The following is a 10,429-nucleotide window of genomic DNA, read 5'->3' on the forward strand; positions in this document are numbered from 1 at the left end:
GTATAATAATATACAATTTATTGTTACAGTAAGGACTGTTTGCTAGCCGACTATAACATACCTAAACAAATTGCACAAGTCAAGCAGTTGTATTAATCATTCATGCTAGTATATGTATATACGATACAGTGTAATGTTTAAAAAGCTTTAAAACCTTTTCATGTCAACACACACTTTATCTTTTGGTCTCAAGGTGCTTGTCATAGTAAAGATTTCCTTCTAGTTTTTTGTTTTTTTTTTGTCACTCGTTCGATGCGTCCCTTGATTTCTAAACAAATTTGTTGAAATATACATTAGATTATGGTATTATTTTAAGAACGGAGCCTTGACTTCATCTAATATTCTAACGAACTCAAATCATGTTTTTTTTTTTTTTTAACATAACAGATTTGCATTAAATACTAGTATCCGAGGTGCAAATGTGATAATAGCAAGATGAGAATACTAGTGATAGAAACGCTTTCTCTAACTGCAGCGCTGGGGATGCCACGAGAATACATTCTCCTGTCCCACTTTCATTAGTTTATGGCATCAAGTTATCTCATTCACTGACTTTCAGGATTGAATTACGGCTTTGTGCATAAATGCTGTATACAGTGCAATTTTGTAGTTATGTCATTTGTTGTTTGAAAGTTTGAAAAGTAGAGATGATTACACACTCTGTTATGATACATGTACCTGAATACATAATGTAATGATAAATACATGTATAATAATAATAACAGTAATAATAATAATGTTTCTGTGACAGATATATGGCGCCATACAAATGCTGTGGATCATCATCATCATCATAATAGCTAAGAAGAATGCTGATAAGTAGAATAGAGACGAAGGACGTAATATTCCCATATACAATATTATTGTGTATGTACCTGTATTGGGGAGTGCAAAGTCAAGTTGAGTAATGGCCTTAACAACCATTAAGTATAATAAACACAGCAAATAACTGAATTATACAAAAAGTGTCTGAAGTCATTTATCTTTTTGATGTTTTTGTACTCTCTTCTTTATTGGTTCAGTGTTCTGTATTGTTTTCCTTTACTTCAACAGAAAATCATCCTGTGGGAGAGGTACGCTGTTGTCTTTTTACCTATTGGCTATCAGTGTTTCTGCACGAGGGAAAATTGTTACAAGTTTATTGAACACAAGTGGGTGGTGTATCGTGTATGATTCTGGGTGAAGGGGGTGGGGAACTATTTTTTTTTAAATTAATATTTGCAGGCGATGTTCCTTTCAATTAAGAGCATGTATTGTCTTTCCTTACGCAAATGTGATGTGCATCCTATTGGGTTGATATCCCAATGCATTTACATGTATCAATCACCTCGCACATGTTAACAGACACATGAATTTATAATTGTCACCTTGTTAAAACCAGGGTCCTATTTTATAAAAAATGTCGGGATGGCAACTCTTGCTGGAATGGCAACTTCCAATAGCAACAGCCAATCAGGAATTTGGATTCTTGTCGTTATCATGACAATTGCCATTCCAGCAAGAGTTGCTATCATATCAACTTTATATGAAATGGGGCCCAGATGCAACACATATGGCCTCAAAGTCTCAATTCTCTATGATGTGATGTCACTTTCTGTAATGTTTCGTGAATGCATAATACACGTAGTCATTGTGTAGGAATGTGTGTGTGTGTGTGTGTGTCTGTTGTGCTCTGTGACATAATTGACATGATTTGAGACTTGAAACTTCCTAAAATCCCATCTAAATTGACTTGATATTATGGTTCATTATACACTGTATTTCTGAAAATTATATAATACAGTACATATAAACATGTAAAGGGCACTCCTGTTACGACGAATATGAAAATACAAGTAGCTAAATTTCATTACAAAAAAAAAATGAAATTCAGTTCCCTAAATGATTTTACAACACTGTACAATGTGTACTTGTATGTATGCCATGCTGTATCTAACCAAGTTCTTATTTCCATGACTTTAACAACACACCAAAATATTAACTCTGTTTACACATTGGATTTTTTGTTCTATCTGTTCTGCTAGAACAAAATTTTGATATTACAAAAGAAAACTGTCATTCCAAAGACCTTGATGTAACAGGGCCCCGCTGCATAAAAGTTACAATCAAACACAAGTCAAGAGGATCAAACTTAAGTCCCGAATGCTCCATTCTGATTGGCTGAAAATCAAGTTGCCTATAATTTTCTTGACTTGCGTTTGATTATAACTTTTATGCAACAGGGCCCAGGAGTCACCTGTACAATTTCATCAGGGTGCAATAATGGATGATCAATCCTTGAACCACCCCCCCCCCAAAAAAAAAAACACACACAAAAAAAACACACCACACACACACACACACAACAACAACAACAACAGACACACTGACAGACACACATCATTCTAATACAGAAATATATGTGTATGTGTACTTTTAATACTGGATAGGCAAAACAATCACTTGCAAAAAAAAAACATAATCCCTTGCAAAAACACACAAACAGTGCACTCACAATCACAGAAACAATTTGGCAAGGTGCCCTGTGCTGTTTTGACCTGACATAAAACTTGGACGCATGACACAGATTCAATGACACAGCCATGGCTTCTGATATGTGTTTTACATATTACAACATGATTTTAATCACTGAACACAATACATCGGCGATTCCTTGAGACAGCGGCTTATGACTGCTGTGATCTGCCACGCCCAAAGCCTCCTTTCTGCAAAGTCAAACACATCAAAAGAACACAAATCACCCATTTTGCACAACATAGAAAAATAAATGCATTCAAAAATACAATATACACTGTATGATGGCAACACGCAAGTCTAGAACAACTTCAACTGTCATGAGTGAGCAGGTGACAGATTAAAACAGCCAAAAATGTTTACTGTTAAAGCGGAAATTTTCAGAGTGTTGAAATTTTTGCACATTTCGCGCAACCAGAAACAAGCGCGAAAATAAAAGCACGCAAATATTTTTGCTTGCCATATGTTTCTGTAGTTGATGTCTTGATTCTGGGGAATTAATAACGTGCAAAACTCTTCTTACCCGGCTGAGAGCGAAACATTAGTTGCGCAAAAATATCCACTTTTACAGTATCACATAAATCAGCTTTTACTTCAAAGGTGACATCAATGTAATCAAAAATGACAATCCTACAAGAAACAATGATAATTCAAGAAAACAATTATGCAGCCTCACTGTATGAGATATTCCAGTCAACACAACTTTGCAGCAACTTTGGGAGCTTTCGAGTGCTCTAAAGCGAACCAAAGCGAACTGAACTAAAGCGTACCGTCCTGAACTGTGCAAAATTTAGGAGTGTTCGAGTGCTCTGTTGAGAAAGTTTACCTCATGAGATATTTTTAGAAGGGGTCACATACTTTTTAGCAAGCAGGTCATTTACCCGGTGCCCTTGAACTACTTACAGATGTCGCAAGCAAAGAGAATGATTTCTTTACATTATGACATATACATGTGACGTGCATTCTCATATGCGATCTTTTGGTATGCTTTTGCTGTACATTGGGAAGTGGTCCACGTTTGGCTCGGTACAATACGGTACGGTACACTTTAGGAGCGTTCTAGCGCTCCTCTGACATGGGTTCGGTACAGACTGTACATTACATTACAGTTTGTTTCTAAATAGGAGAGCGCTCAAACACACCCTTTGTTACAACTTAATTCAATTTTTCAGTACTGAATCAACATTTTCAGTTGTGTATCAATGTTTTACACTCCTGAATTTAGCACTTCAAAAGTGACAGTTATTATTATCAATGCACACTATTTCATCACTTTGGTAGGAGAAACCGGCACATCCTCCAAACAGTTAACATTTACTTCTGCTCCAATGTGAATTTCCAATCTCAGCTACAGCAGTGACACAAAAATCAGAGAGTGGTAAGGCAACCACAGAGGTAACAGAACCTACTATTAGATGTCTATGGGTGCATTAGAGTGCTCTACTAAAGCATACGGTATCTTACTGTAGTGAGCCAAAAGTGGACCACTTCCCAATGTGCTCCAAAAGCGTATCAAAACCGTACAAGAAGTTGGCATGAGAAGAAAGAGGATAACACATACGTACTGCATGTCATGAATGCAAAGATTTCACTTCTTTGTTTGGGACATCTGTAAGTAGCTTATCAATGCACCAGGTGAATGACCCTGTTGCTACAAAATGTGTGACTCCCTCTAAAAATAACTCATGGGGTACGCTTTCTTCACAGAACGTTCTAATGCTCCAAATCTGGCACAGTATTGGTACGGTACGTATTGCATTGGTTTACTTTTGAGTATTCGAACACAACCTTTAGTACTTCAGTTACTTTACAGTGACTTCTACAAACAACTTATGTGCACTGTTCACCACTGAGCTGTTACAAGCTCTTAGAGGGCTTTACCTCTCACTAAAGAGCACTCAGCTCTAGCACCATAGCAGCAACTTGAACCCACAACCAGTTAAATGCCTCACATTACCGGAAATGATTCAAAAACACACTTACGAACTGGAAGTCTTGAGTTGCCCCTGCACCCGCATCTCCCTTCTTGTCTGGTCCACCTGAAAGAGAAGGATAAATGGATTTGATATGGCTTTTCTGTAATCACATGGTACAGGAAATAAGCACCTATATTGGACGTTCTCAAACTACAGTCAGCCACATCTAAGACAACCTTGTACAAGTCAAAAAGTTGGTATAGGTCGAAAAAAAAATTCCCAGATGGATGTAAACATATTATGTTAGCTGTTAATCAATTAAGTTCAATAATTCCCCTAAGTCCAAATTCACAAGAATCAAAGGATTTTTTCTGGTTCCTTTGATTTTACTTAGGCAAGGTTTACTGTACGAGCTTTGTACTTGTGTTAATCTAGTAGTGTAAAAGTTGGAAATCTGGTACATTCTATCAACCTGATATTGCTGTCTCCTCAAGAGTGTGCAAGCTACCTATAAGTTGTAAACAAGCATAGCAAACAAGGATATGCCAGCAAAGAGCAGGCGCAAAATATTGCAGTACTTGGGGCACTACAGTCCTTTTGGATTTGACGTTGGCGAGGTTGACTGTACGCACCTTGTAAAGGTAAATATAGCAGTGCGAAATTTGGATATCGGACATATTCTATCAACCTGATTTGGCTGTCTCCTCAAGAGGGTGTGAGCCACCTAAGCTATAGACCTGCACAGCAACAGGGATATGCCAGCAGATAGAAGGCCCCCCAAAAAAATTCATTCTGCTGGAAAAAAAAAAAATAAATAAATAAAAAATAAATAAATAAATAAATAAATTATGATACTGGGGGCACTGCGGTGTTTTGATCACATGAAGACAGAGAGTTCAAAGCCTGGAAATGTTAATATCTTCATCATGTCTGCAAAATGGGAATGACCCATCGGATAAGTTGTCCATGAGCACCTACAGCCTACGTCCCCTCACCTGGTCCACGCCTGTACTCCTGTCTCTGGCCGTCCGATGGGGCACCTGGGGGCCCGCGGCTGTCCATGGAACGGGGCTTGGGGCGGGCAGTCTCGGGCCGCGGGGCCCGCTTCAGGGTGGCGGGGACGATCTCGGGAGGGAGGTGGAGGAAATCCCGGAGGTACTGGATGCCCTCATTGGTGAGGTACCAGTAGTAGTGGCGCCAGGCAAACTGTTCCTTGACGTAGCCTCGAGATTTCAGTGACTGTTCATGAGAAATCCATTGATTACTTTCAATAACACAATTTCATTTACTCAGAGGACCCTATTTTTAGACGGTTATTCTGAGGGGCATGCCATTTGGTGTTGTTGTTGTTGCTGTTGTTCATTACTACCAGGTTCCAATTCACATAGCTGGGTAAAGTGAGACACGACTGGTTGAACATCTTCTCCAAGGATGTACAATACTCATATCTACATATGAAGAGTTTGTTCGCAAAAACCGATAAGTCCATTTTTGAAGATTTTGAAGTACGGTCTCTGCCATAAAGTACAAAATAATACCTTTTAAATGATATATTGCTCACTACATATAAAGGTACATTTTTGAAGTTATGGTCAAAAGAAGCAAAAATTTTCTCATCATTCTCTATATTTTTCTTGACCTTTATTCGCAAATATCTCCATTTGGCAAATGTGGACTTATCGGTTTTTGCGAACAAACTCTTCATATATGGATTTTCTTCTGTTAATTATGTGAATGAAAATATCAAAAACTTGGCTCTTCTATCAAAATCATGAGAAGCAAAAATGAAATCATGCCAGCAAATGAGAAAAATAGAATCAATTCACATCTACAGTGTATATTTAAATATGTTTACATTACACTCAATTTTGTTTTTCTTAACTCTATCCTCACGAATCTCCTACAGCATATGAATGTTTTAGGGCCTCCTAACCAAGACCAAATACATGTACATGTACTTCATGAGATTTTAATTTTCGCAAATTTTGCTAATCAGTGCTATTCGCAAAATTACAGGGAAAAAATTATGACTCTGATCCCGATATGAATGTGACGCACACATGTACACTTCTCCGTTCAGTACGTACAGTACTCCACGGTCACGAAGTTAACCACTCACAAAATTGTTGAGAAGTCCCGATTCGTGAAAATTTAGACTCGCTAAATATATGGCATATTTGAGTACACTGTACATCTCTATACTACATGGCTATACACACCTGACAAGCCTTGATGACATGGAGATTTGGAACTTTTTCCAGCTCAGGGTGTTTGGGCGCGTGAAAGTCCTTCTTCGCAACGATCACGCCCTCTTTGAAGAGGTTCTCGTAGATAGCGACCCGGCTTGCCTTGGGCATCAACATCCTACCACGGAAAAATGTAGAGGAATGAAATACATTTTGGACAGTCATTGTACAGGGGAAACTCGGTATAACGAACACTGCTATAACGAGATACCGGTTATTACGAGGAAATTTTCCCGGTCCCAAATTTCCTTCCACACAAGTCTATGTAAAATGCTACTCTTATAGCGAGATCGGCTATAACGAAATAACTGCTATAACAAGATAAATTTTGTGACTTCCAAACAAAGAAAAACATAGCCAATCAAACCTGTTATAGCGAGGTAAAGCAAAATGCCTTCCGTGAAGCTTGAGATTGTAAAGCTCGTTGCGCCAAAAACTGTCTTGTACACACATAATTATTTTCTTCAGTGCACTCCAGCTATAGCACTGCATGTTGTACGTGTAAGCAAGGAGCTTCGAAGCTCCTTCGTGTAAGTGTGTGTGCGCGCACACTGATACATGCAGAAAATGTGGTGGGACGGCCATATGTATGCATGACATCATCATGACGTTTAGCAGGTGTGAGGCAATCTGATGCTGTGATTGGCTTTCTACGTAGGGAAATCCCCATCTTCACACACACGCAGTCATAATGTACATACAGAATGTGTCACATACACACACAGCATTGTGCAGATCATATTCAAGCTTTCCACACAACACACACCCATACCATAACCACATACCAATCCACAGACGATCTTGACACAATCGCAAGCTATATAAATTTACAAATTCAAACATCTACAATCAATAAGAAACACATTCTTGATATTGGATTTCATTGGCGAAAAACATCTTCTTACCAGTAAAGGTGAGTAATTCCCTAACACACAATATCAAGTTATCAGTATTGATTGAAATATGATGGGTAGTCCCACATGTGCAAATTAATGTCTTTATGTTATGCTATCTTTTATGCCTACTGATATAACGAGATATCGGCTATAACGAGAACGACTCGGTCCCGACCATCTCGTTATATCGAGTTTCCACTGTAGTTGTAACTTATGCATGCAACTACCAATGGATACACATTCATAGATACCAGTGCTGCACCCTGGCACTGGTCCGACGGTCCCTGACCAGTAAAAAATCCCTGTCGGACCAGTGACTTTTTTTCAGGAATGGACCAGTAGACAAAATGGGTTAGTGTACAGCCCTGTAGATACTTTTCACAAATGTGGGGGGGGGGGGGGGAACAAACAAACAAACAAACAAACAAAACTTTCTCACTTGCTTTGCTAGGAAATAAGGAAACTATAATACTGTAGTTGTTTTGATTTTTTTTTTCAAACATTTACTCAAACAGTTACTGCATGTGAATCAATGTTTCTACAGTCTATCCAATGTAGGTATGGGTAATTTTAATAATGTTCAGACTTCATAACAGTCTAGCATGCATGGAACACATGAATCTCATAATCCAGTGCCAGTTGTGGATGATGCCACAGATGCACAAGCATGGCCTTGTGAAACTGCCACTGGATTGAAAGGAGACATGTAGGGGCCTACACGTATGTATCAAGCTTTAAGTGGTTGTGGTGCTAGTGGTCCAGGGATAATGTTTAATATTGTCTCATTCTAGATCACAAGTTTACGAGTACCAGTGCCACTACTAATAGAACTACACGTAGCGTGCCTATTCTAATTTTTATACATAATTACAATGTATGGAGACCCTGTATCCCTACGTATTGATAGCTGTCATCCTTGTTACATACATCATGTCATGTAACGTTAGTGTAATTTATCACAAATACCACCAGTCCACTGTGCACACACAACTTGCAAAAAGTGGTCTAGGAGCCTACCATTGTACCGTATGTCCCCAAAACAATTACAACGGGGCCCTATGCAATGATATCTTTAAAAATATTTCATCAATCTAAATACAAATTCAGGGAATGAAACTATAACTCATTGCCCACATCTTACAGAAAACCCATTCGATTTGCTTCAGTGGTCAAAGAGAAATGAGGAATTTTGTAGAGGATGTTGGGAATCTCTTTTGTCCAAGTTCTGTCTATCTGTATTGTTCACACACAAAATCATCGAAGTGCTAAACTTGGAAGAATCAGACTCATGACATGCTTTACTACAATCCACATTTCCAGGGCTGCCAACCTTGAGTGAGAGTTTGGCGTGAGACACTACGAGGGAGCGGAGCGACCTCGCTGGCTAGCACCTGGCGGCCTGCTGTGCGGCCGTACGTACGTACGTACGTACTACGTACACAGTCAGTGTATGTAAAGCGATGTAAAGCACACGTCATAGCCATACAATATGTACTGTAATTTGCCAAAAGTACACGCTACGCTCACGTGGTATAGGTAGAAGCCAATCGTAATCCAATAGCTCGTCTTTGCGCGCGAACCGAAAACGATTATTATTGGTTAAGCTTTACACCCGCGCTGGAAAATCTCGACATTTTGGGCTTGGGCATATCGATATTCGGAATATCAGAGAATTTAGAGATATATTTATTTTTGTAGTCATGTACAGTCCATTTAGGGGGTTTAGCGTGAGATTTCGTTTATCAGAGTGAGACAGTCAAAATTGGTTGAATTGCGTGAGTCTCACGCTCAATGCGTGAGAGTTGGCAGCCCTGCATTTCTCTGTGACCGCTTAACCAAATCGAATGGGGATTTCTGCAAAATAGAGCTAAGATGTTATATCTTAAGAAACTGAAGTAGCATTGAAAAAAAAAATCATATTGGATGTTATCAATGCGAAAATCTGATTGTAATTTTTGTGTGACATACTGCAGTATGTCCCCCAAAAATTACAATCAATTTTTCGAATTGAAAACATCCAAAATGATCCACCTGTCTAAGTGCTACTTCGCGTTAAACAGTTAGTTCGTTAATTGAAAGAGAAGAGCCTACATCTAGCACACCTACTCGACTCGTTACTAATTATTCAGTACGAAACAGGGACAATGGACTGCCGAAATAGGTAGGTGAGATAATGATAAACAATAATATTGATAAAGGTATTACAAGCCATGTTCATTTAGACATCTAGTAATCGCCTGAAGAAGCATGCATACCTCTCTGCGTTGAGCTGAAAAGCAGCAGCACGTACTACTAGTACTGCCTGTAGTCAGTGTAGACCATCTATCTAGTATGTATTTCTACACGACTCGGACGGCAAGATACAAACATGGGGGACAATGACAACAAAATGATCTGTTCCTACCTGTATATCTACATTAATCTTAAAATTATGGAACTGAATCATTAAGTGATCTATGATTCTTAACATAACATGATAATTTATGTTCAATTCTTTGCGATTGAGGAGATTATAGCAGATTTCTGTAGGGTTCTCGAAACATACTTGGCCAAATGTAGGAGCCGACGGGAAAAAGGTCGTCGGTCAGAAAAACGTACATAACGCCCTCTACTGACAGAATCAGACCAACGAGTACTCGAGTTCCCAACGCGACCACTACTATATTCGGTCGCTGCCATCTCGCATTGCAATATTCCCCCTTTCAACAAGTGTCGTCCCAGCCCAAGTACTTGGACAAAAGAGTGAATATAGGATTTTTGCTTTAACCTTGATCCCACAACGCGTACAGGCCTAATAATGCAGGGGCCGCGGAACGTTTTTCAGTGTTTGTGTGTGTGTGTGTGTGTGGGGGGGGGG

General features: G+C 39.0%; 1 protein-coding gene across 1 annotated transcript; it reads right to left on the minus strand.

Annotated features, from left to right (window-relative positions):
* Positions 1-2,595: 2,595 nt before the first annotated feature.
* Positions 2,596-10,129, minus strand: LOC139737748 (small ribosomal subunit protein eS10-like). Its single transcript, XM_071648424.1, has 5 exons — positions 10,118-10,129; positions 6,650-6,794; positions 5,426-5,669; positions 4,498-4,553; positions 2,596-2,705 (listed from the first exon to the last, which is right to left on the minus strand). The coding sequence occupies exons 2-5, from the start codon at positions 6,791-6,793 to the stop codon at positions 2,667-2,669; spliced, it is 483 nt and encodes a 160-aa protein (XP_071504525.1). The 5' UTR covers position 6,794; positions 10,118-10,129; the 3' UTR covers positions 2,596-2,666.
* Positions 10,130-10,429: the final 300 nt, after the last annotated feature.

Source organism: Diadema antillarum, unplaced genomic scaffold, assembly GCF_040938485.1.
Source record: "Diadema antillarum isolate AM-2024a unplaced genomic scaffold, OU_Dant_1.0 seq00000702_RagTag, whole genome shotgun sequence".
In the NCBI taxonomy this organism is placed as follows: domain Eukaryota; kingdom Metazoa; phylum Echinodermata; class Echinoidea; order Diadematoida; family Diadematidae; genus Diadema; species Diadema antillarum.